Consider the following 26959-nt stretch of genomic DNA (forward strand, 5'->3'; position numbering starts at 1 on the left):
ATAGCACTGTGTCATCACAAAATTGTTGACTAATTCTATTAAATTAATATCTGATTAATAGCTGAACATCCAAACGAGCCCAGGAAAGGTGTGTAGTAGGAGTAAGGGTGCTGCTGCAGACATGCTGTTAGGCAGTATTCAGCCAGAACTACTTATCCTCTCTCTTTGAGCCCAAAGAAATTGGGTTTTATTGTCCAGAATGATAATGACGCATGTGCCAGAAACATGGAAGTAAATAAGTCAACCCCTAGTTTGGCCGTGGGTTCTGGACTCTAGGATTTCTCACATCATACAGAGAACACGGTTTATGATAAAGGTAACAGCCATACTGCCCTTTACTGACACCTCACATGTCATTAACCACCACAGCCTTCCACATAACCCTCAAGAGCAAGACTTCTTCAGTCAAAAACTTCAAACTTCTCTAAAATCTAGTCTTACTTTAAGAATGTGATGTTACTGACAAGGTAAACCTAAAAGAATTTCTGGTCTTTTACTTGAAAGTGAGGTGGGTCTATCTGTATGATGATAATAGACGCTCTGCAATAACCTTAGTTCCGGGCTGAACAGTTTGCATTTTTTGTCTTGTTCTATTTTTCTCTAGTTGTGATAGCCTTTGCACTGCTTGTAACTATAGTAACATTAGAATATATGACATTTAAGTGAAGTGGGCAACTGGGAGGGGAGAGAGGAAAAATCCCAAACTGGCCAGACTTGGAGGGGAGAGGGATAACATTTTTTGGGGGGTAAAGCACATTTGGGACTTCATCATTTTGGTGGCAGATATCATTACATGGTACTTTAAGTGTTGGCTTCTCCACAGTCAGCTATTTGGAGAAGGATACTGTTAAATTGTTTTGCTCAAATATCAACAACATAGATAGGAACCTTTTAGAAAAAGATGGGTCTGTTTCCCACTGTGCCTTCTGTTTAAATTTGTGTTTGTCATCCTCTTTCCCCCCAGACCTCCACAGATTTCTAGCACATATCATAAGAAGACTGTATACACTTTAGCCTGGGGGCCACCACTACCCCCCATTTCACTCGGTAAGTACCTGAGCCATTCTCTAGCAAACATGAGAGCATTCTCTTTCTTTCAGTTGAATTGTAAGATATTCAAGCTAGAAAGTCATAGATATTCTAGTACAGTGACTGCTTATACAGACTGCTATGTCCCCCTAAGGATCCATGAGGGCTGTCATAGCAGGTGATAAGTTAGAAACCATTCACCCATAATAAGAACCCCCAAACTCTAAAGCATTATTTTGTCTCTTCGAGCTGAATTTTTTCATTGTGCATATAGTTCCCTCATGCTGGCCTCTGGTGCCCAGCCTGATGTGTTGTCACTAAAATTTGCTATCACTTTTTAATTTTATCAGAATTACAATGGTATTTGACTATATTAATGGAGTAATGATAATCTGTTTTCACCTACAGTTAAAGCAAACTTAGAATTCCTCAAATGATCTCTTTTTGTCATCACTGTACTCTGACCCTTTACCTCTTCTTGCTCCTCAGCCTTATCTTTATTATCCCTAAAGTGATATCCAAGTAATTGCAGTACATAGAGAAAATAATGTAAATCATCAGAACTCAAGCAGCATTGCAGTTGTAGGTCATTCCTTCATTCATTCAACAACTTGAATCAAACGTTGGATCCCTGATTTGTGCCAGGCATAGTTCTAGCAGTGGTGAAAATAAAACTTGTCCTTACAGAAACCCACAAGAACCACTGTTTGCTTCTTAAAAGTCAACAAGAGGATTGCTGTAATACTAAACAAATCATTGCTTTGAGGGCAGCTCCTTATAGTTAGTCCTGCAGCTCCATATATTTAAATGCCCACAGAGTGGAGTGCTCATTTGTGAAAGAAAAGATAAATTCTCATGAACATTGCAAACATGTTTTTTGATCCCAGCTTTGGCACCCATACTATTTGAATGGCAGAAGAATGTTTAAAGCAAATATGCTGCATTATAAATATTACTGTAGAATTAGTATATCTTCTTACTTCTCCCAACAACTGTGTTCATATGCAAAGAACAGTAACTTTATTCCAATGTATTAATAAAATTCTTTTAAAATAACCCATAGTATAGCCACAAGTAGTTAAGCTGATGAAATGCAAAACTGATAAACTTTCTTTTCTTATCTTATAGGAGGAGAAGGAGACAGACCTTCCCTCACTTTATACAGCTGTGGAGGGGAAGGGATTGTCTTACAGCATAACCCCTGGAAGCTTGGTGGAGAGGCCTATGATATCAACAAACTCATCAGGGACACCAATTCAATCAAAGTGGGTTCTTGTGGTCTGAAGTCTTCTCTGAATCTCTATATCTTCTTGGTTTCCCATCTTGCATCATAAATGCCATTATTAGAGATATCCATTATGCTAATCAGATTCCTTAGATGTTCCTAAAAGCTTCAGTGAATTTGTGATTTATAACACATAATGTAGAAATCTTTATCTCTGAGTAAAGCAAGGAACTTAACCAAACCCACACATACATACACACAGAAGTTTTATCTCAATTATCATGGTGATTTATGATAAATTTTCAGATCTTGGATATAAAGCATCCTTTTCAGGCCAGCCACTTCCTCCAGAGTGAGACTTCGATAAAAAGTAATATGGTGGCCAAGTATGGCTGCAAAGTATTTTGCTCAAGACAGAATAACCATTTTGTTTTTAGTTTTTTAGTGAAATAATTACAGAATTTACACAAAAATAATACACATAGTTCCCTTATATGCTTGACCCAGATACCTACACTTAATCACTTTTGCCTTACCATTTTATCAAACTGTGCCAGAACTGTCTTTTGAAGTGAAACCATAATGTTGAGAATTCCTTATTCTTGCAAATTGAGCATTTTTATTGGTGCTCATTATTTTTTAATGTCTAGCAAAAATAACATTTAATCATAAATTGAATTATTTTCATCAACTATATTCTTTCATTAAATATTATCTCAACATTAACATTCAACAATGAATAAAACAGACAAAATTCCTATTCCTAAGGAGCTTTTAGTTTTGTGGTAGTTGAATATATGGATCAAAACTTCACACAAGGAGGGGCACCTGGCTGACTCAGTCAATGGAGCATACTACTTTTTTTTTTAAGATTTTATTTTTTATTTGAGAGAGTGAAAGAGAGAGAGAGAACACAGGTGGGGAGGGGCAGAGGGAGAGGGAGAAGCGGACTCCCTACTGAGCAGGGGTTCGATCCCAGGACTCCAGGATCATGACCTGAGCTGAAGGCAGACGCTTAACCAACTGAGCCACCCAGCCGCCCCAGAGCAGGCAACTCTTGATCTCAGGGTTGTGGGTTTGAGCCCCATGTTGGGTGTAGAGATTACTAAAAATAAAAACTTAAAAAAAAAAAAAAACTCCATACAAGGAGTTTGGGCTGGAGTTAGAAATTTGGAATTCCTGGGGCAGCTGGGTGGCTCCATCAGTTAAGCATCCGACTCTTGATTTTGGCTCAGGTCGTGATCTCAGGGTGATGAGATTGAGCTCTGCGTCAGGCTCCGTGCTGGGCGTGGAGCCTGCTTGGGATTCTCTCTTTCCCTCCCCTCTGCCCTTCCCCAACTGCTTGAGCACTCACTCATTCTCTCTCTCTCTTAAAAAAGAGAAAAAAAATTTTGAATTCTTTCAGATGAATGGTAGCTGAAGAAGCTGTGGGCATATATGGGATGGTCTAAAGAGACAAGAAGACAAGAGGGACAAACTTCGGGAAACACCAACAGTTGGGAGAAAAAAAACAGAAGGAAAAGAAACAGAAATAGACAGGAAGAGAACCAGGGTAGTGTATATAAAGCTTTTGTTAAGGAGACATGACAACCCCCATGTTATCAAGCCAATGGACATGTTACATTCTCTGTTGTGGGATCAAAATCATTTTAATGAAGTTCATTTCACAAGGTTAGGCATTGTAAACATTTAGTATTTACTGGCCTCTCTCTTTTGTCCCAATTAAGGAAATTACAATTAGAATGCTTGCTTTTAGTAACTCTTGTAGTAACTCTGTAGGTTATTTACACGTTGCATAATTAGAACATTTTAAACTCTAGGGATTTTTTTTTCTCATGCTGTCATCGTTGATTTGTAAGATATGCAGAGAGAAGAACAATGCTTTTAGTCAAGATTGGTTTGTTTTGCTTTCTAGTACAAATTGCCTGTACACACAGAGATCAGCTGGAAAGCAGATGGCAAAATCATGGCTCTTGGCAATGAAGACGGGTATGTGTTTGTTTCTTTAAAAAACAAAACAAAACCAGAAAACTTTGTAATTGCACATACATTTGATCAAAAGCTGATTAATGCTATCTATAATGTTAGTTCAGGCAGCCTGTTGAATATGATATCCTGATCTGTCCTTGATATCCTTAAATGATCCAGGAGCTCCCTGCATCTTTGAGAATGCAAAATAAGCTAGGTATTTACAGTCTAAAGGAATGTTTGCCTATTCAGTGTTTGGGCTGTTTTATGCTTCACAAAATGCTCATCTACTGCACTACTGCACTGAATTGCCTAAATCTTTCTTCATTTTTTTAAAATAAGCCTGGGCAGAAATGCTTTTTAGATCTCACTGTGCATTTTCTGATGTTGATCATAGCAACATAGTCCTAATTTAACCATTGGTTCATTAATATTTCTTTTAGCTTTTCTATAGCACCATTTATCACAAGAGCCTGATAAACACAACTTTATGGAGATTGTTGGGATTTTTTTAAAGCTAAATATACTTGTTGAAAGAACAGCCTTTTGTATCTGGTTCTCTGTAAGAGAGTGACCTTTGCAGTGATAGAGTTATCCTATTCCATTTCACCTTTAGTTGAATGATGGAATGAGGGAGGTTCCTGTTTGCATTAGATTGTAATTTGATCATCTATCTTCTCGTGTATTTGTTATTCCAGATCAATAGAAATATTTCAGGTTCCCAGCCTGAAACTGATATGCACCATCCAGCAGCATCACAAGCTTGTGAATACCATTAGCTGGCATCATGAGCATGGCAGTCAGCCGGAGCTGAGCTATCTGATGGCCTCTGGGTCCAACAATGCGGTCATTTATGTGCACCACCTAAAGACTGTCATAGGTAACTTTGGTTTCTTACACACTGGGGTGGTAACTGTTCAGCTACTTCGCATTCCAAGTTGTATACCTTTTTACTTGCTTCTTGGTATTAAAATGTTATTCTCACTGGTTTTTTCTGCTTTCAAAAGTAACATATTCTTCTTAATTAAAATAAGACGGGTGCCTGGGTGGCTCAGTCGGTTACACATCAGACTCTTGGTTTCAGCTCAGGCCAGAACTTGAGGTGGTGAGATGGAGCCCCGCATGGTGGTTAAACGAGCCCCTTTTTTAAATATGAAAGAAGTGAGATTAGTTTTTTCCTAATATGAAGAAATTATAATCTAACACTACACTGTTTCGAGAGTACTGCCAAGTATGGGCTGTCAGCCATAGTGAAAATAGTTGACGTTTTTATTTTCTCTAGAATTTCCCATAGTTTTCTAAGAATCCTTATCTGTAACAACAAAAAAAACTGATTCTAGCAGTGGTTCCCTCACATTAAAAGCATATGGAAAAACTGTTAAAGTAGAGACAGACTTTCCTAACAACAAATAGTAGACAGGGCGTAACTAATGAGCATGATACGTTAGAAATCTTATCCTGGTCCTTATTATTAGTGGGATTCCAAATTAAGCATCCACTCGGCAGAGGGCATTAACTTAATTCTCCAGAGCAATGCAGATCTTTGTCTACTTTAACACTAACATCTCAGTTTTTTATTTCATATCTACTGAATAACAGAAAAAGACCAAAAAATGGCCGGAATCAATATTACTTTATTTCAGGGGCGCCTGGGTGGCTCAGTCGTTAAGCGTCTGCCTTTGGCTCAGGTCGCATCGGGCTCCCTGCTCCGCGGGAAGCCTGTTTCTCCCTCTCCCACTCCCCCTGCTTGTGTTCCCTCTCTCGCTGTCTCTCTCTGTGTGTCAATAAATAAATAAAATCTTTAAAAAAAATTTTTTTTAAATATATATTACTTTATTTCAGACTCAGAAGAAAGATGCAAGAATAATACAGAGAACTCTCATACACCCTTTCACACATTCATTTGTTAGCCTTTTGTCATATTCAGTTGTTTCTCTGTGTGTGTGTATGCACGTGTGCACGTGCGAGCCTGCCTGTGTACATGTTTTTTCCAAACCATTTGTGTTGCATGCATCATGCCCCCATGTCCCTTAATATTTGTGTATCTTGTAAGAAGGATATTCCCTTACAATCCACAACTCCATTATGAACTTCAGTTAATTTAACAATATATATACAATAGTTTAATCTACCATCCATATTCTAGCTTTGTCAGTTGATCCAGTAATGTCCTTCATATCTGGAATAGTCTCTAAGCCTTTGTTTGTTTGTTTTTTAAATCTTTGAAGAATACTGCCCTGTTATGGGCAGTAGATGTCCCCTCATTCTGGGTTGGTCTGGTATTTTCTCATGATTAAGTTCAGATTATATATCTTTAGCTACCATAAAAGTGATGATAACATCCTTGCAAAAGATACTATTTTCATTTGGTGGTTTTTAGAAAGACAGAATGACAGCTAACACTTCTTGCAGTAAACCCATGTGTCAGGCACTGCGTACATGCCCATAGTCTTAACCAATAAATAAATATTGCCTGCTGAAAGTCATCTAGAAAGCATATAGCAAAATCCTGACTCTACGTTTTAACTCCACTGTGTCTTTATGTTGTTGCTGTTGTAGAAATGACATCTTCCCCTTGTCTCTTAGAGAGCAATCCTGAATCTCCAGTGACCATTACAGAGCCCTACCGGACCCTGTCAGGGCACACAGCCAAGATTACCAGTGTGGCATGGAGCCCACATCATGATGGAAGGCTGGTATCTGCTTCCTACGATGGTACAGCTCAGGTACTATTGTGTCCTTGATTCTGTAGGTTCTTCACTATGTACTCTAACTGGAACTCTTTTCCTCTTTTCCCCCAGTTGTGTACATTCTTTCCCTGGCCATTATCTTCTGTAGAAAGGGGTATTCTGAGCTCTAGAAGGCATTTTTGTTCATCCCACATACCTGGGCCTCTGGCAGGCTAAGATTGGGTTTTTAGGTTTTGTTTTTGTTTTTGTTTTTATTTTTGATTGACTTAGATGAAAGGGAAGGTATTGATAGGAACCAGCTAAATTCTAATGTTTTTTAACATTTCATTCTTACTCTCATATGATGGACTAAACTGATATGAGAAGTACTTGCTCCTGTTTTTTTTTTTTAAAGATTTTATTTATTTATTTGAGAGAGAGAGAATGAGAGACAGAGAGCACAAGAGGGAAGAGGGTCAGAGGGAGAAGCAGACTCCCCGCTGAGCAGGGAGCCCGATATGGGACTCGATCCCGGGACTCCAGGATTATGACTTGAGCCGAAGGCAGTCACTTAACCAACTGAGCCACCCAGGCGCCCCGTACTTGCTCCTGTTTTAAACACAGAAACAGTGGCTATAAATCATGAACAGTTTTTAATAATAAATTGGTGAGTCGAAAATCTTCAAGTTGGAAAAAATAAAGATGAGATGCCAAGCCAGAGCTATGAGGTAGGACTTTCAGATACAAGAACCAGAACAGACATGAGGAACTGGAGAGCTAACCTCTGATGGATGTCCATCTCAGTGCTGAGTTGTAATTGAGCTATCTGCACAAAGCTAGGAACCAGGAAGGGCTGCCCTCTGTGAAATGGAGACAGGAGTAATTCAAGAAACAGTAAGGAAATTGATAATTTCAGAGAGATGGGGACAAAAAAAATCACCTGTGAGAAATTAGAATCATACATATGCACTACACATGCAGGTGTAGGCTCTAAATTAAAATTCACTTCATGATGTCAGAATCCCCAGCCCAAAAAGCATAGAATACTGGTTTAGTACAGTGAAATCCATAGGGCGCCATTAGAAGCTCACTCAGAACCATCCCCATAAGAATGTCTCTACGTCCCAGAGTACATAAGCCTCCTACAGGAAATAACATTTCTAAAATTTGAACTAAATCATAAGGGGAAATAAGAGTACACAGATTTTTTTTTAATCTTTTTAAACTTATATTCCCCCAAAGCAATAGATTAACCAGAAATTATCTATGCTATCATGTGACTTTTGGTTTTAGGTGTGGGATACTCTCCGAGAAGAGCCTCTTTGCAATTTCCGAGGACATCGAGGTCGACTTCTTTGTGTGGCATGGTCCCCACTGGATCCAGACTGCATCTACTCAGGGGCAGATGACTTCTGTGTGTACAAATGGCTCACTTCCATGCAAGAACATTCCCGGCCTCCTCAAGGTCAGTCAGAACCAGCAGCCCATAAATGCTTCCCTAATTCCCTTACTCCCTTCTTCAGTAATTGAGTTGATCAAGGTCAAGAAAAGAGGACATTCATGTAGGGTGGCAGTGACAGGATGGCATGGGTTACCTTCCTAATCAAGGAAGGCAGCCATGAGGACAGCATAAATAGTAACGAGTATACCTAACACCCAGATCTTGGTTTCTATATGTCATTTTTCTGTTAAAAGAGACCAACCGGGGCTTCTTAGAGAAATGGCTAATTCCATGTTGGGACAGGGAAAATATGAGATGGGCCTGGAACATCATCTGGTGTCACAAAGGAAGGAAGTGCTCAAAGAACTGAGATCTATCAAGAGGACAAAGAAGCCAGCTCGGAGGGGCTCCCGCTAACCAAATCTGGGACAGTCTGAACTTGAAAATAATGAACAGGAGAATTCCGTCTCTGGCAGTGAAAGATTAAGTTGCCAACTTGCCCACCTGCCATAAACAGCTAGAAAACTAGACAGGGGGCGCCTGGGTGGCTCAGTTGGTTAAGCGTCTACCTTTGGCCCAGGTCATAATCCTGGGATCCTGGGATCAAGCCCCACATTGGGCTCCCTGCTCAGCAAGGAGCCTGCTTCTCCCTCTGCTGCTCCCCCTGCTTGTTCTCTCCCTCTCTCTCTCTCTCTCCCTCTCTCTCTCTGTCAAATAAATAAAATCTTTAAAAAAAAAAAACTAGACAGAATAATATACAAGTAAAAATGATCCAAATAAATGAAAAGATATATCTACATAAAAAATTTGTAAAAGAATGCTTATAGCAGCTTTATTTGTAATCACCACAAACTGAAAACAACCCAGAAGTCCATCAGCTGGTAAATAAACTGTGGTATATCCCTACAGTGGAATTCTACTCAGCAATAAAAAGAAAGTAACTACTGATAATCACAACAAAATGGATGAATCCCCAGAAATGTTAACACTGAGCAGAAGGTACTGGGCACAAAAGACTATACATGCTGTATAATTCTAATGTACAGTAGGAAATACAATTTTATGTAACATGAAATTCTAAAACAGGCAAAATTACAGTGACAGCACATGAGTGACTGCCTGGGACTCAGGAAGTGCATCTTACTGCAAAGAGGCAGGAGGGATGTTTTGAGATAATGGAAATCTTTTATATTTTATTTGTGGTGGTGAGTTACATGATTATACATCATGTATAATCAGCTCATCAGAGTATTACAAAATGGGTATATTATGTTAAACTATACCTCAATAAAGATGATTTTAAAACAGCAAAGGATAAATGCCTTAAAACTTAGAAAGTAGGGGCACCTGGGTGGCTCAGTTGGTTGAGCATCTGCCTTCCACTCAGGTCCTGATCCCGGGGTCCTGGGATCGAGCCCTGTGTCTTCGGGCTCCCTGCTCAGGGGGAAGCCTGCTTCTCCCTCTGCCCCTCCCTCCCACTCATGTGCTCTCTCTCTCTCAGAGAAACAAATAAAATCTTAAAAAAAAAAAAAAAAACTTAGAAAGTAAATAAGTAGTAACAGATTAAAACAAGACAGGAATCCATGAATCCATATTGAAAAAAAAGTGAAGGTCTGAATAAATGGGGAGAGCCAAAAGCTCTTGTTCATAATAGAAAGCCAACTAATAAATGTAGAATGAATGATGGAATCAGAAAATTACCATTCAGCAATCATCACAGTAACAGTTTGTGGTCAAGAAACATCAATGGGGGCGCCTGGGTGGCTCAGTTGGTTAAGCGACTGCCTTCGGCTCAGGTCATGATCCTGGAGTCCCGGGATCGAGTCCCACATCGGGCTCCCTGCTCGGCGGGGAGTCTGCTTCTCCCTCTGACCCTCCCCCCTCTCATGTACTCTCTCTCTCTCATTCTCACTCTCAAAATAAATAATAAATAAATCTTAAAAAAAAAATAAAAAATAAACTGATTCATAGGATTCAAATTTAAAAAAAAAAAAAGAAAGAAACATCAATGGATACTAAAACTAGTGGACGCAAATACTTAGTTTAGTAATTACAAAGGAAAAACAATTTTTCAGGGAGAAACCTGCAAGACACCCCCTTACTCAAGTGATCAAAGTAAATAACCAAATAATGAGACAAATAGAAATTTTGTGCTACCTCGAATGTTCTATTGACAGCATCACTCCTATGTATGCCAGTCCAAAATGCAAAACCTAAATATATTCATAACACCATCAGGCAGTGCAGAAAATCAACAAAGTAACTGTCCTGTAATCTTTACAAGTTTCAAGTCTTGGAAGTTAAAGGGAAACAAGCCTGTCTAGGCTGAAGGGAACTAGAGAGACATAACAAACAAGTCCATCATGTAACCCTGGATTGTTTCCTTCTGCTATAAAAGACATTCTCCGTACATTTGGCAGAACTTGAATGAAGTATGTAGAGTAGACAGCAGTAATGTATTGATGTTAATTTCCCGATTTTGATGGCTGTGCTGTAGTAATGTAGGAAAATGTCCCTCTGTGTAGAATACATACTATAAGTATTCGAGGATAATTGGGCATCATATTCATGATTTAATGAAATCCTACAAGGGTTTGGTTAACATGTTGATAATACAACTCTAAAAATTCATTGGGAAGGAAGGGAAATGGTGAGAATGCTATCAAAAAGAATGATGTTTGGAGATTATCTCCTAGAGTGCTTTTAACCGAGGGCATATATTTTAGTCTACAGCCATCCCACCCTGAACACACCCCATCTCGTCTGATCTCGGAAGCTAAGCAGGGTCGGGCCTGGTTGGTACTTGGATGGGAGAACATATATATTAGTCTGTCCTTGTCTTAACTATGATTCCTCTAGGTAAGAAAAGTATTGAATTAGAGAAAAAAAGGCTCTCTCAACCTAAGCCAAAGCCCAAAAAGAAGAAAAAGCCCACCTCGAGAGCTCCTGTAAAGCCGGAAGCGTATGATGGAAATGAAGACGAGGGCATCAGGGAGAGCTCAGGACCTGTTGAAAATGGCGTGTCGGACCAGGAGGGGGAGGAGGAAGCCCGGGAGCCGGAGTTCCCCAGTGGCATTGCCTCAGTGGGTATGTGGCCAAATCCTGTGTTTCCAGACTCTAGGAGTTAGTAGGCTGGTCAAACGAAGCCAGGTCCTTACTCAGTTTGAAACTTCTCTTCCTCTGACCTACTTACTGTCCCATCCCTTTAACTTAGGTTGTATCTTTGGTGCTGTCAGAAACTGTATTCGTTTCTTAAAAGGTTGTTTTAAGCCTCTAAACCTCTTGGAAGTGTTAAAGGGGATCTGGTGGAAGCCTGGGATGGAAACAGTGAAGGTCTTTAGAGAACACTTCTTACCAACTTGGGCAGGACAAGACTACAGGGCAAAGTGAAACCAGGGGAGTATAGAAAAAAAATTATGTTTACCTTTAAGCAGTGGTGCTTATGACCTGTTAAAATAATTAAATAGCAAAAAATATAAATAGAAGCAGTGACTCATGTTTAATTCTAAAATGGAATATTTTGATGACAGAATTAAAATGGCCAAAATCTATGGTATAAACACATCCAGACCCTTTCCATACCAAGGGATGGCTGTTGGACACATAGTTTAGGAAAATAAAGAGTTAAAAGTTTAATGGATTTATTTTTTTTAGGCTTATCAAAATACCTCTTTATCACAAAATAGTTGCACAAAATGTCCTTTACCCCTATAGATCAACAGGTGGGCTTTTTTTTTAAAAGTTCATGGTTGTGTGTACTCAGGATTGTGACTCCATATCACATACCCTTGATATTCTCTCTTGTAATTAAACATGTAATTAGTGCTTTGTCATCTAAATATGTAAGAAGTCTTTTGCCATCTGAGCAAAGTTTCAGAACTCCTGGGCCTGTGGTATAAAATTGTGGGGCTAGAAACAACTTCTCCTTAGACCAATTAGAGTTCCTGGAATACAGACGGTTTGTGAGGTGAGAAAAGGAAGACTACCCATGCTTCTTTTCCAGAGTATTTTATCTCCTATTATGGAATACATAAAGTCATACTATTAAGCCTGGTATAGTTCTTAATTATTAAAAAGAACCAGATTCTGCATTGTTGTTCTCCAAACTTTTTTTCTTTATCCCCCATGATGTAGCTTCTAGAGAACCAGTTACCTGCACTCCGGTTTCGTTAGGCTTTGAAAAGTCAAAGGTCACTGTTAATAACAAAGTCACTTTACTGAAGAAGGAGCCACCTAAAGAGAAGCCAGGTTGGTGTCTAATGATTAAAATATTTTATGAAAGCATCCTCAGATATTACATGCAACCAAGAACTCCACAAAGTGTTTGGTTTTTATTGTTGTTGGTTTTTTGTTGGGGTTTTTGTTTGTTTTTTAGGTTTTAAATATTTGTTTGTTGTTTTGATTGTTTCAGTTTTGGGTCATGTTTTTAAACAGTTTTAACACTTAAACAATTTAAACACTTTTTAATGTTTTAATGACGAAGGGTCATTTTGCAGCTGTTGGTAAGTAGGAACTTTTCTGATGCCCAGCAGGATCCTTTCAGTAGGTTACAGTCATACAATGGCCATCCAGTTTTGTGATTCTGATCAGCTTTTCTTCAGACAGTCTGTATTTTTATTACATTTCAGAATCCTTAACCAAGAAGCGAAAAGCTCGTTCCATGCTTCCACTGACTACCAGCCTGGACCACAGGTCCAAGGAGGAGCTTCATCAGGACTGTTTGGTATTAGCAACTGCAAAACACTCCAAAGGTACAAAAACAGACTTCCTTGGCCCATCCATAGTCTTCTGGGAACTAGCATGTAAGAGGTGCTTGTATATTTGTTGAATGAATGCACAAATGTCTAAAATTATTTCTATTTCTACATTCTCTTCCAGGCTTCCCTCCCCGCCCCACCCCAAAGCCAAGCTCCCCATTCTGATTCACTGTCAGCATTCCCCAGTGACTTTGAGATGCAGTGCTCTGATTTATTGTTATAAATTGAGTTGTTACCAGCCATCTATGTGCCAGAATTGGTGTGATGGCTTAAATAGCTTAGCATGAATCAACTCCTTCAACTATCGTTTCCCTGGGAAACGGTATCTTCATGTAGGAAAAAAAAACTTGCTTATTGGAAATATACCCATAATATGGCCGTTCCTTTTTTAGAATTTTGGTGGAAGTTTTTGTTTTAGAAGGTTTTTTATTTTACTTTTGCAAAGTCCTTATTCAGTATCTATTATTTTGATATTTGAGCAACTATATATTTTTTTAATTTTGAATTATACATGTTAAAACGGGATACATATGATAAATGATACTCAGAGATTCAAAAAGAATGTATATCTTTTTTATATTCCCACCCTGATACCTATTCCTTCCATTTCCCCTCAAGGCCACACAATTGCCAGTTTCTTGTTTCTCTCCATTAATATTTTATGCTCTTATATACATAGCCCTCTTTCAGGGACTTTTTAATGACTTCCTATAACTTACACACCTAATCATATAGTTTTACATTATTAACCTTACTAGAAAATTGCTCACGTGACTTTTTAAAAAACAGAATGAATATTGAATCTCTCTGTGATAGATCCTAGTGAATGTTAAGGACATTTCTTGTTAGTTTTTTTGTTTTGTTTTTTACTGCATTTAAAATACATATTGAGGGGCACCTGGGTGGCTCAGTCAATAAGCATCTGCCTTCAGCTCAGGTCATGATCCCAGGGTCCTGGGATCGAGCCCCACTTCGGGCTCCCTGCTCCGCGGGAGCCTGCTTCTCCCTCTCCCACTCCCCCGGCTTGTGTTCCCTCTCTCGCTGTGTCTCTCTCTGTCAAATAAATAAAATCTTTTTAAAAAATAAATAAATAAAATACATGTTGAATTTGGGGCTGGCTTTTCATATTCCCTTTTTCTTCCCCCCAAATCTTTATTTGAGCAAACTGCAAACTAAATTGTCTCACTGGATTTTGCCAAGGCTGAGCTTAACAAACTCATAGTCTCATATTTTGTTACCCTTGTAACCAGCAGGGGTCTCTGTTAGGGTAAATAAGAGCACAAGACTCTTCTTTTCACTGCTGAAAAAGATGTTCTGGACATATATTTGGAAAATTGGACAGAAAATAGTAACCTCGTTTTCTTTTTGAATTAGCAGAGCTAAATGAGGAGGTGTCTACTGATCTTGAGGAAAGATTTCACCTGGGGCTTTTCACAGACCGGGCTGCCCTGTACAGAATGATTGAGGTTGAAGGTGAGGCAAGTCCAGTCAACGTAACCCAGTCTATCTTTATGCTTCCCTAACTCCTCTACCTCCTTTATGGATGCCATCCTGTGGCATCATAATGGCTCGTTTTACATGTCAACTAACTAGCTTTTGAGCTCCATGATCTGCATATTCGCAAACACCCCTTGCATCGGTACTAGGACCCTGAACATACAGTGTTCACTGTGAGTATAAGTGAAAGTGAGTGGGTGGACAAGTGACTAAGTGGGCTTCACACCACATTATGAACACTCCGGGAGATGACTCTCCCCTCAGCCAGCAACAGCATGTTCTAGGAGTTTGTTCCTCTCTTTTATCCGGCCTTTCTTACTCTGGAAGTCTGTGTAGACAGAGGTTTCTGAAACATCTTCCCAACATTCTCTCTCCTCTGAACAGGAAAAGGTCACTTGGAAAATGGCCACCCCGAGTTATTTCACCAGCTCATGCTTTGGAAGGGAGATCTAAAAGGTGTTCTTCAGACGGCAGCAGAAAGAGGCGAGCTGACAGACAGTCTGGTAGCTATGGCGCCAGTTGGTATGTCTTTCAACAAAAGTGCTATCACCTGGAGGATAAGTCCACTAAAGATGGACACTCTTATAGCGCCTGGGGGGCTCAGTCTGTTAAGTGTCTGCCTTCAGTTCATGTCATGATCCTGGGGTCCTGGGATGGAGCCCCGCGTCAGGCTCCCCACTCCACTGGGAGTCTGCTTCTCCTCTGCCTCTGCCCAACCCCACCTCCCCTCCCCCGCCCCGTCCCCTGGCTCGTGCTCTCTCGCACACATTCTCTCTCAAATAAATAAAATCTTTTAAAAAGATGGACCCTCTCTTGCAGGACAGTTTGGCCGTGTCTGATAACCTTAACACAGCAATTCAAAGTGTTGGGAATTAACTGTACTCACACATGCAAAATGACAAGTATACATGGACTGTCATTACAGCAGTATTTATAATAGCAAAAGATCACGAGACCCTCTCTGTCCATCAGGAAGAGACTGGTTAAATCTCGTACCTCTAGACAGTAGAAGCTCCTGTGAAAGAATGAAGCAGCTCTGTGCATTCTAATATGGAATAGAGCTCCAAAGTGTAGTAAGTGAAAAGAATCAAGGTATACATGCACAACAGTACTTATTACTCTGTCATTTATACTTAAGTGTGTCTTCATAGATTATTTCAAAAAGGTTTCAAAAAACTAATGGTTTTCTCCAGGGAAAGGAATTTGGACAAGTTTGGGTGGGTAGATGCCAGGATAACAAGGAAAGCTTTTATGCCATACCCAGTTTTTTTAACTGTATTTAAGTATACTAGAGAGAGAGAGAGAGAAGTACCCAGGTCATTGTCGAGACTGACAGTGAATTTCACCAACCTGAATGTACCCTCGTAACCAGCACCCATATCAAGAAGTGTAACACTACCAGCACCCTGGAAGCTTCTCTCATGCTGCTCTTCATTCAGTCTCCACACACCCCAACAAGGGTAATCACTGTCCTGACACCCATACTCTTTTGTACCTTTTGAATTTTGCACTATTTTGTATGTGTTACATAATCAAAGAAAAATGATGTTTTAAAATGTGGGTATAGGGAGAGTAGATGAAGCAGATGATCTGTAATGGCAACTGAATTAGTATCTAAATGTTATACTTAATGCAGTGACTAAAACCAAGGCATTTTTAACCCAAATGTATGTATGTGCTGATTTTTTTTTCTTAAACCTTCTTCTTATTCAACCACCATCTTTTTCTTTTTTTTTTTTAATAGCTGGCTACCATGTGTGGCTGTGGGCCGTGGAAGCCTTTGCCAAACAGCTGTGTTTTCAAGATCAGTATGTCAAGGCTGCCTCTCACCTACTTTCTATCCACAAAGTGTATGAAGCTGTAGAGCTGCTCAAGTCAAACCATTTCTACAGGTTTGTATGATCCTACAGTTGAACCAATAGTTGAACATAATGTGAAATTCATCTGTTAAACAGCTCGGCTTACTGACAACCAGCACAAACCTCTGTTGTAATTAAACATCTCAAACATACAGAAATATACATACACTAGGTTAACAAACATCAATGCACCCACTACCTGTACTTAACAAATGTTAATTTTTGTCAGTGTTTGCCACTGATCTTTTTCAGAACTTCTTTATCCCTAAAGTAACACAAATAGAGAAAACGGTGTAAGACAAAAGAGACAGAATCTTGCCAACCACCCCAAAAGCTCCCTGTGCCCCCAGTTTTAAGTATAACATTCCAGATTTGGTTGAATTGCCTTTCTCCAATTCTGACCTCATCCCTTCTCTAGAAGTAACCACTCTCCTGAGATTGGTATGAATCCTTCCTGTCCAAGTTATTACACTTTCACTATAATATAACATATGGAAGCAGTGACAAACAAAAGGAATGAAGTATTTCTTGTAAATAACATATAATTTGGTCTTGTTTTTTAGCCAGTCTGATGGTTTCTGTCTTTTAATTGGAGTGCATAGGCCATTTACAATTAATGTAAATATTGGTGCGATTAAAATTTACCATCTTGCTACTTATCCCATCTGTTATTTGTTCATTTTGTCTTTTCCTGCTTTCTTTTGAATCAATTGAATATTTTCTTATCTCCAAAACTGGCTTATTAGCTATACTCCTATTCATTTATTTTATGGTTGCTTTAGGGCTTGTGATGATTAGCATTTTTAATTTATCACAGTTTACTTTCAAATAATATTGTATTACTTCTTATAGACAATGTATTTCTTTCCTTCCTACCTGTCCTTTCTGCTGTTGTCATATATTTGACATGTTATAGCCCCAGATTACACTATTAGAATTTTTGCTTTAACCTGCCATCTTTTTAAATAGTTTTTTATTAATTTTAAAATATTTTTTTAATATTTGCCCACATACGTATTTCCAGCATTTTTCATTCTCTTATATAGGTCCAAGGCTCTAATTGCTATCAACTCCTTCTTCACCTGAACAAGATCTTCACATCTTATAGTGTGATTCTTCTGGGAACCAATTCCATCAACTTTTGTTTGTCTTTTATAAAGCCTTTAATTTTGCTTTCATTTTAAAGGATCTTTCTCTGGCAGTTTTTGTCTTTCAGGGTGTCAGAGATGACATTGCTTTCTCTTACATTGTTTTTGACTTGACTACTGCATTTAATCTCATCTTTATTATATAGGAACTGTGTCATTTTTCTCTTACTATTTTTAGGACTTTCTCCCATCACTGATTTTCAGCTATTTGATGTGATGGCTTTGAGGGGACTTTCTTTTTCTTTATTCTGTTTTGGTGTGTCTTCCTTTAGAGAGTGTTGAACTCTGTTTTAGAGAGCATTAAAGTTGCTATGGATCTTGGGTGCCTGGGTGGCTCAGTCAGTTAAGCAGCTGCCTTCAGCTCAGGTCATGATCCTGGGTTCCTGGGATTGAGCCTCGTGTCAGGGCTCCCTGCTCAGTGGGGAGTCTGCTTCTCCCTCTGCCCCTCCCACAGCTCATGCTTGCTCGCTCACTCGCTCTCTCAAATAAATAAAATCTTAAAAAAAAAAGTTGGTATGGATCAGCTTGATCTTTTCATAGCTTGTTTTTAGGCTTTCTTAGGACAAGTTTAAAGAAATCTATACTCTAGGGGCGCCTGGGTGGCTCAGTTGGTTAAGCCACTGCCTTCGGCTCAGGTCGTGATCCCAGGGTCCTGGGATCGAGCCCCGCATCGGGCTCCCTGCTTCTCAGGGAGCCTGCTTCTCCTGGAGCCTGCTTCTCCCTCTCCCTCTGCCTGCCACTCCACCTGCTTGTGCTCTCTCTCTCTGTCTCTCTCTCTGTGTCAAATAAATAAATAAAATCTTAAAAAAAAAGAAATCTATACTCTAGAATTAGTTTGCCCTTCTACCTTTTGAATGCCTTGTGTAGTCAACAAATCAACTCACATGTCTGGCTGGTCGAAACACAAAAGTTCCCCAGGCCCCTGAGTGAGCTCTGGGAAGTACTCAGCTTACAGTTCCCTGACTGTTCTTTGTCCCCACCCTTAAGGAGTTTCGTGCACATGTATGGTTTAGCCAGACTCCATGGGATTCCCCACAGAGTTCTGTAGATCCTTCTCTGGACAGCTTCTTCCTTCCTATCACCCTGGCCATTAGATTCCAGTTGCTTTGTCTCTCCTCAACTCAGTGAGACTGCTGAGGTTCTGCTGGGGTTGCCTGTAGGAAGATGCCTGCAGGGGGGCCCTGACAGGGCTCACATCATTGGTTCCCTTCCCTCCAGGATGACAGTCCTGAGCTGCCTGGTACCCAGTGTCTGAAAAAATATGTATTTTGTCTAGTTTTATGGCAGGAGGGTAAGTCTGGTCACTATTACTCCGTCATGGCTAGAAGTTGATATCTCAAAATACTTCTTAAATATTGTTCTACCTAGATCATTTTAATCTAAAATACTTTAATTCCAGCTACAACTTTATGTTGGCTGCAACTCAGAAGTTGTATGTCACTTGGAAAATATTAGTTCACAGAATTATACAGATACTCTAAATGTTAACACATCTCATTATAAAATATCCAAAAAAAAAATCACATTCTTTAATACCACCATCAGTCTCTTCAGAAGAATCTTTAACTTTCGGGAAGCTGTCATGCCCAGAGTAGCAGGCACAAATTTCCTAAAATTCTAGTTTTCACTTGAAAGCTCAAATTTTATCATTGGCAACAATACTGGTGGTTGTCTTCTGTGAAGGGACAGGACTGGGGGACCCCCAGGAATCCACAGACCACACGTTAAGAACTGCTGACCTAGGTAAAGAATTGAGCTCAGCATGTGTTTTTAACTTCTCACGTAGTGCAGGAAAACGTTTTTTATAGGCTGTTGGAACACTATAAACAATACCAGAGGGACAGCTTGCCCTATCTTCTAGCCTTTTCAAATTGGCTAATACCTGTTCTTGCCTCTAGGGAAGCTATTGCAGTTGCCAAGGCCCGACTGCGCCCAGAGGACCCGATCCTGAAGGACCTGTATCTCACCTGGGGAGCCATCCTGGAAAAAGACGGCCATTATGCTGTAGCTGCCAAATGGTAAGCCTGAGGGAACAGGCATGTGTCCGAACACAGAAGAGCACGATAAGAATAATACGTTTGGGGGGGACGTAAAGTGAATAGAAAGTAAAAAGGCATATGTGTTTTAAACCCGGCTTCATAAGATTCATCAGGACCTACCTCCTTGGTATTTATATGAATCATGGTAACTATTCAGGAAACCTCAGTAGCAGACTCAGGAGGTCCCCCTTTTTCTAGTAGTGTCTTTACCATCAAACAAGGAAACTGGAAGGGAATGAAGACTCTGTTTGGGTTCAGTTCAGCAAATGTTGAGGTTCCTTTCTGTCCTTACCCTGTATGATGCTGTCACTCATTATCTGTGTGGCAGTGGAAGGGGGAGTAGGAGATGTGTTGATGACACTTTGGGGTTTTCTTTTGTATTGCAGCTATTTAGGGGCTGCTTCTGCCTACGACGCAGCCAAAGTTTTGGCCAAGAAGGGAGATGCAGCCTCTCTTAAGACGGCGGCAGAGTTGGCTTCCATCGTAGGAGAGAATGCGTTGTCCTCTTCCCTGGCTCTCCGGTGTGCCCAGGAGCTGCTTCTGGCCAGGAACTGGGTGGGAGCCCAGGAAGCCCTGAAGCTGCATGAAAGTCTAAAGGTCAGTCAGCTACTGTATCTCCTGGGATTTAAGAGGGAAGGGCCCCGAGCCCTTTTCTAGTTGAATTCCAAATGAAGAACCCCGTTGAACAAGCTGTACCAGTTAGGCAGGTATCCTTAGAAGTGTCCTGCCAGCCCTGGCCAGACGATCCCATGGAAGTACCTTGGCTTGTCAGGTGCCACATTGAGAGTAAGAGAGAATGTGGTCATTCACAGTAATTGTCCTTCCTTAGCAGTTTGTGTACCACATATATGAGCAGACTTCAATCAGCTCAGCCCCTAGGCTAGCAGTCTGGTATTTCTTCCTTGGTGTCATCAGGTCTTTGAAGAGGGAGAGGAAGAGGGATTAGCCTCTGACAGAAATCATGGTGCTCTGCCATTGCACCCCTCATTAGCTTTAAGCCATAAAGAAGTATGGTAAAATCAGTATTTTGTTAAATGTCTATTTATCCCTTTCTGGTTAAAAATGAGTAATTTACCATTGCCTTATGTGACACATCAAAACCAAGATTAACTTTTTTTTTTTTAAGATTTTATTTATTTGACAGAGACACAGTGAGAGAGAGAACACAAGCAGGGGCAGTGGAAGAGGGAGAAGCAGGCTTCCCGCCGAACAGGGAGCCTGATGCGGGGCTCAATCCCAGGACCCTGGGATCATGACCCGAGCCAAAGGCAGATGCTTAATGACTGAGCCACCCAGGCTCCCCAAAACTGAGATTACTTTTCAAAGCATCAGCATTCTTAGTTTCCAAAACACATAAACATTTGGCCGATTTTAGACAACTTTGCTGGTCAGATATTTGTAAGTTCCTCTTTCCCTAGTAGAGTTACTGGACCTAAAGACAGTTCCTAGCTAAATATTCATAGCCCAAGAAAAATAGTAGCTTTGGGGCACCTGGGTGGCTCAGTTGTTAAGCATTTGCCTTCAACTCAAGTCATGATCCCAGGGTCCTGGGATCGAGCCCCGCGTCGGGCTCCCTGCTCTGCGGGAAGCCTGCTTCTCCCTCTCCCGCTCCCCCTGCTTGTGTTCCCTCTCTGGCTGTCTCTCTCCCTGTCAAATAAATAAAAACCTTGGGGCATCTGGGTGGCTCAGTTGGTTAAGCAACTGCCTTCAGCTCAGGTCATGATCCTGGAGTCCCGGGAACACGTCCCGCATTGGGCTCCCTGTTCAGTGGGGAGCCTGCTTCTCCCTCTAAGCCTCCCTCCTCTCATGCTCTCTCTCTCTCCTTCTCTCTCTCAAATAAATAAAATCCTTAAATAAATAAATAAATAAATATCTTTAAAAAAAATAGTAGCTTTCTGAGAACTGCAAAATAAAAATGGAGACAAAAGGAGTATACCCTCAAAGATAGTGTCATTTTGTGTATTAGTTATAAGTGACCAAATCTAGAGAGAGTTTAATTTATCCATAGCAAAAAAAAAAAGTTTCCAAAATGGCTATTTAGCATTTCTTTTTTTCCTCTTAAACAGCATCCTTATCAAAGCAAGAAAACCTTTAAGCTTATGCTAAATGATGTTCTGATAATGATCAGGCTATTTTGGCTATGGGTAACAGAGACCGTCTGAAGCTTAACTGAGAAGATATTATTATATAAGGGTACACATGAATCTCATGGCAACTGAAAGCCTAGCAAAAAGAAAGATTTTCTTCTAGGGCTTCTCTGTGTGCTATTTTCTTCTCTTCCAGCTGACTCCCTCTTAAACTTACTGAGACATGGTGCCTAACATCTGCCCCAGCTCTCAGATCTACACAGCTTATCTGCTGTAGTACCTTCTGCCCATTACACTTTATTTCTGTATCCCTTAATCTAAAGTTTGGGGAGGGGCTAAGAACTGGATGAATCCAGGCCATCTTTTCTCAAACTGGGCCACAAGACTTAGGTGGCTGGCCTGCATGTGGCTTACATTATAGTGGGCAGGGTTCCGTGTTATAAAAATGTTTGCTTGGGCTCCAGGCTACTCCCAGGATCCCTGCAGAGGCATCTGGAAAAATGTCTATTAGATCACATCTTTCCCCCCCTTGCTCGTGACTCACACTGGCCAGAGGCAGCCCACTAAGGGGTTTGGTTGCTGCAGATGTAATGGGGAACACACTGAGAAACTGAGAACTCTCGAGACAGGCACTTCCACTGCATAACAGTTCCTGTCCTTTGTTGTTGGGCTCCAGGGGCAGAGACTGGTGTTTTGCCTTCTTGAGCTACTGTCCAAGCACCTGGAGGAAAGGCAGCTTTCAGAGGCCAGAAGCTCTTCCTACAACGCCTGGGCTGCAGGCACTGAAGGACCCTTCGTGGAGAGGGTGACTGCTGTATGGAAGAGTACCTTCGGCCTGGATAACCCAGAGCATTGTCAGGCAGCACTACAGCAACTGCAGAGTATCAAGTACCCATCTGCTACAAACAACACTCCCTCCAAACAGGTACCCTGTCTGCACTCTGTAGTAAGACTTCCTTAGTCCATGTCCAGTATAATAATGAAACAAGTTGAATGCCGTTTGCTTTTCAGAAAAGACCAAGGAAGGCCCAGGCAACCTGGAAAGATCCCTCCAGACTGATTAAAGCCCTTTGGCTTTGAAGTTAGCCTTGATCAGTCTTCTCTTAAAAAAAAAAGGCAGAAAGAAAGTCTAAAAATACAGAAAAGCATAGAGAAAAATAGAGTACCCGTCAACCAGAATTAACAAACGTTCACATTTTGTCATTTTTGCTTCACTGTGTTTTGGTTTTGTTTTATATATTCTTCTAGTTTTTAGTAAAAGAAATATAACAAGGTTGAAGTCCCTGGTACCCCATTTCCCTTTCCTAGCTCACCAAAGGCAGCCCCTAAGTCAGGCCATATGTATTCTTTTGTGCCTTCCTTATTTCAGTGAGCAGTTTGTAAAATCTCTCCATATTGATGCAGAGGGATAAAGCTGATTCATTGTAAGAGCTATACCCATCCTATAAATAGGTATCAGTTTGTCTACTTTTTCTTTTGAAAATGAGGGTACATTATTTTTGAGAAACAAGACTTTCTCAAATGATATATAACACTATGGGAAACAGTTTGGCAGTTTCTTATAAACTTATAAAGTTAAACATAGACATGCGGGCGCCTGGGTGGCTCAGTTGGTTAAGCGACTGCCTTCGGCTCAGGTCATGGTCCTGGAGGCCCGGGATCGAGTCCCGCATCGGGCTCCCTGCTCGGCGGGGAGTCTGCTTCTCCCTCTGACCCTCTTCCCTCTCGTGCTCTCTCTCTCTCATTCTCTCTCTCTCTCTCATAAATAAATAAATTCTTTAAAAAATAAATAAATAAATAAACATAGACATGCTCAGGAACTCAACAATCCCACTGCCTAGATATTTCACTAAAAGAAATGAAATCAGGTGTGCACACAAACTTGTACACAAATGTTTGTTGCAGCTTAGTTCACAACAACCAAAAATGAGAACCCAAATGTCCATCAGCTGGTGAACGGAAATGCAGACTATGTTTTATCCATACAGTGGACACTAAAAAGGACTGAACTAGTGGCATACAAATAGTATCAATGAATCCTGAAACTATTATGATAAGTGAAAAAACAAAGACACAAAAGACTGTATACTCTGTATTTCTACTTATATGAATTCTAGAAAAGACAAAATTTATAGTGACCAAAACCAGCTCAGTGGTTGCCAGGGGGTGGGGAGAGGGGAATGCATACAAAGGGACACATGGGGATATTTTACAATGATGAAAATGGTCTAGGTCTTGATTTTGGTGGTGAGTGTAGGATATATATACATACAGATATATGTATTTATCAAAACTCATCAAATTGCTCACTATAAATTAATCTTAATTACACTCCAGCTTGGTTGGTTGAATTACAGCTTTTAGTTCTGAAACTCACTTTTTGTTTTAATTAAATACAAATGTCAAGGCATTTTTTTTTTTTTAGCATGAGCAGACTTTAACACCAGACAAGGTATGTTACTGTGCAGCTAGATAGGAAAGTTTCTCAAATAGGGAAGCAAAAATGGTTGGCGGAGATAGGAGAAGCTTTCTTAAACGTCCACTGTCTGTACTTCTTCCAAGTGCAGTCAATAGGAATATTTCTGGTATCATCGCAGTGCTCGCTGTGGGAGATTGTTTAACTGAAACTCTGGCTCCTCCCTCCAGCTTCTGCTTCACATTTGCCATGACCTGACCTTGGCAGTGCTGAGCCAGCAGGTGGCCTCCTGGGACGGGGCTGTGGAAGCCCTGCTTCGCGCTGTGGTCCGGAGCTACGACTCCGGAAACTTCACCATCATGCAGGAAGTGCACTCAGCCTTTCTTCCTGAAGGTAAATGACCGCCCCCCCACCATCTCTGCTGGGGCATGCCTACTAATGGATGATATAATCACCACCAGTGGTATAGCCCTAGGAGGACATACATCAGTGAAAGATAGAGACCGGCCAGCTATGTCATTTACCACCCAGTTTGAATTCTCTTACCCAGGCTCCTAAGAGGTAGCCAGAATGACTGAGCTGTTTTCCTTTACCTGGCCCTACCTACCTTATCTACCTTACTTCCTTCTATAAATTTTCCTACACAGTTTGAGAGAAATAGCCATGTGCTCACAAGTTAGTTAAGAATGAAAAAGCTCATGCGGTGCTTGGCTGGCTCAGTCGGAGGAGCATGCAACTCTTGATCTAAGGATTAGAAGTTTGAGCCCCACGTTGGGTGTAGAGAAACATTTAAAATAAATCAATGAATGAATTAAAAAAAAGAGAAGCACAGCAGAAAGACATTCTTTGAACTGCACAGTCACTAAACTAAATCACTGATTTTTTTCAGAGACATAGTGGGATCTTACCTCTGAGAGCTTTAATAGGAAGATGGAATATTTTTTCTATAATGCTTTGACACATAGACTACAGCAACAAGAATGCTGTCCTAGGTCAGGAAATGTTTAGCTCTAGTTGGCTTTTGGTGAAGGGATGTGGTCCCATGGATCACCGCTATCCTTTCTTCTTGAGATCCTCTCCTTGAGTGATAGGAAACATAAGGGGAGGGACCAGATTTCTGGCAGATAAAGAAACACACAACCCTAAATCCTTTTCTTCTCCTCCTAGGCTGTGACCATCTAAGAGACAAACTAGGTGAACATCAGTCCCCCACCACACCAGCTTTCAAAAGTTTGGAGGCCTTTTTTATTTATGGACATTTGTATGAATTCTGGTGGTCTCTCTCCAGGCCTTGCCCCAAATCCAGTGTTTGGGTAAGAGCTGCTCATAGAAGGACAACTTCTGTTGAGCAAAGCCAGCAGATAAACAATGCCAGCCCTGAAGAAATAGACTCCAAAGTTTCTCAGCCAGAGCCAAGCAGGCCTCCAGAGTTAGATGTGAGACTCACAGAAGAAAGCGAGCAAATGCTGATCACTTGTAAAGAGCTTTTTTCAGAAAAGCACGCCAGTCTCCAAAACTCACAGAGAACCGTTGCTGAAGTCCAAGAGACCTTGGCAGAAATGATCCGCCAACACCAGAAGAGTCAAGTCTGTAAATCTACAACAAATGGTCCTGATAAGAATGAATCTGAACAGGTGGCAGAACAGTCCCTCTCTAGTCCTCCAAGCGAGTGGTAAGTAGTGAGTCTATACAAGGTGGAATTGGAAATACCCTGCTGAGTTCTCACATCATCATCAGATAAAAATCAGCACATGATGAGCTTGATCAGGTCACTTGCCAGCACCATAATATAGTCTGCACCGGCCTCAGAGTCCAGCATGGGTTCTAATCCTGGCTCTGCTGAGTGACCTCAGGCAAGATTCTTAATGTTTCTGAGCTTTTGTTCCCTCATCTATAATTGAGAGTACCTACTCCTACCTCGCTTGTTTGGGGAATTAAATGAAATCACAAATAATGTTAATAACAATAGCACAGACAATAAAACAATACCTTTGAGCAAAAAGTAGATTTCCCCCTCCCAAAAAAATTAATCATGTAAAATGGGGAGTTGTATTATTGCATCATTAATGAAAACCACAGTTTTTCACTGTTTTGTGCTATCCCAGAAAATACACAAAAAGGGTAGTGGTACAAAACTGCATGTTGAATTGAGAAAATCCCAAGTGATCAGAATGCTATAGCATCCTAAGCACTTCTGTTGAACATAGGGTCCAGGTGGATGACAGGAGCCAATCACCAATCACTGTAAAGCTCATCTGCACTATTACAGGGCTCTCTGCCTTGGGCATTTGTGGTGATTAACGGTTACTGATTGGTTATTATGCTGAGTGCCTTTTACCTAGATTGTCTCCCAGCACAAGGCTTAGAACAGAGTAACTAGTACCATCAATAAACTGGTAACTAGTGTTAGTAACTGAAAAAAAAAAATTAAGAAGTTTTGAAACCCTTATATATTTTTTGCTGTAAAAATACTCCCATTGGGGGAAAAAAAGACTCCCATTGAAATCTCGAGTCAGAGTTTTGAGTCACTTTTCCAGTAAGCCACCACACTCTAGGCAGCTCTAGGTTTGGTTTTAGTAACAAGAAAAACACTAAAAAGTTCTCTAATCCAGCAGCTCTTAACCTCTGGATCACAGGACTCCTTTGAGAAGCTTAAGACACTCTTCCCAGAAAAAGTGTGCATCCATATACCTATGGTTAGGAGCCCCAGCTATGTCGACTATTCCCAGAGAAATCCAGGCTTTCTGCACTTGGCTGCCAAATTGAAAACCTCAGGATCCTAAATTTTCGTTAGAATTATGTGTCTAAGAAGTGGGAATTTGGA

At 40.6% G+C, this 26959-nt stretch overlaps 1 protein-coding gene across 7 annotated transcripts in view; it reads left to right on the plus strand.

The window, feature by feature from the left end:
* Positions 1 to 26959, plus strand: part of GEMIN5 (gem nuclear organelle associated protein 5) — a 43302-nt gene that overhangs the window by 12221 nt on the left and 4122 nt on the right. For 2 of the 7 annotated variants that reach the window (XM_027605125.1, XM_027605127.1), the window contains exons 10-26: positions 965 to 1047; positions 2158 to 2294; positions 4170 to 4243; positions 4921 to 5102; positions 6809 to 6948; positions 8185 to 8356; positions 11192 to 11419; positions 12467 to 12580; positions 12961 to 13083; positions 14464 to 14562; positions 14971 to 15108; positions 16331 to 16478; positions 19492 to 19611; positions 20019 to 20229; positions 22396 to 22644; positions 24366 to 24528; positions 25303 to 25807. In XM_027605125.1, coding sequence (XP_027460926.1) covers positions 965 to 1047; positions 2158 to 2294; positions 4170 to 4243; positions 4921 to 5102; positions 6809 to 6948; positions 8185 to 8356; positions 11192 to 11419; positions 12467 to 12580; positions 12961 to 13083; positions 14464 to 14562; positions 14971 to 15108; positions 16331 to 16478; positions 19492 to 19611; positions 20019 to 20229; positions 22396 to 22644; positions 24366 to 24528; positions 25303 to 25807 — 2886 coding nt within the window. The remainder of the gene's footprint in view (positions 1 to 964; positions 1048 to 2157; positions 2295 to 4169; positions 4244 to 4920; positions 5103 to 6808; positions 6949 to 8184; positions 8357 to 11191; positions 11420 to 12466; positions 12581 to 12960; positions 13084 to 14463; positions 14563 to 14970; positions 15109 to 16330; positions 16479 to 19491; positions 19612 to 20018; positions 20230 to 22395; positions 22645 to 24365; positions 24529 to 25302; positions 25808 to 26959) is intronic. The other 5 variants (XM_027605126.1, XM_027605128.1, XM_027605129.1 and 2 more) reach the window with 4 other exon arrangements.

The sequence above is a fragment of the Zalophus californianus genome, chromosome 5, assembly GCF_009762305.2.
Source record: "Zalophus californianus isolate mZalCal1 chromosome 5, mZalCal1.pri.v2, whole genome shotgun sequence".
In the NCBI taxonomy this organism is placed as follows: domain Eukaryota; kingdom Metazoa; phylum Chordata; class Mammalia; order Carnivora; family Otariidae; genus Zalophus; species Zalophus californianus.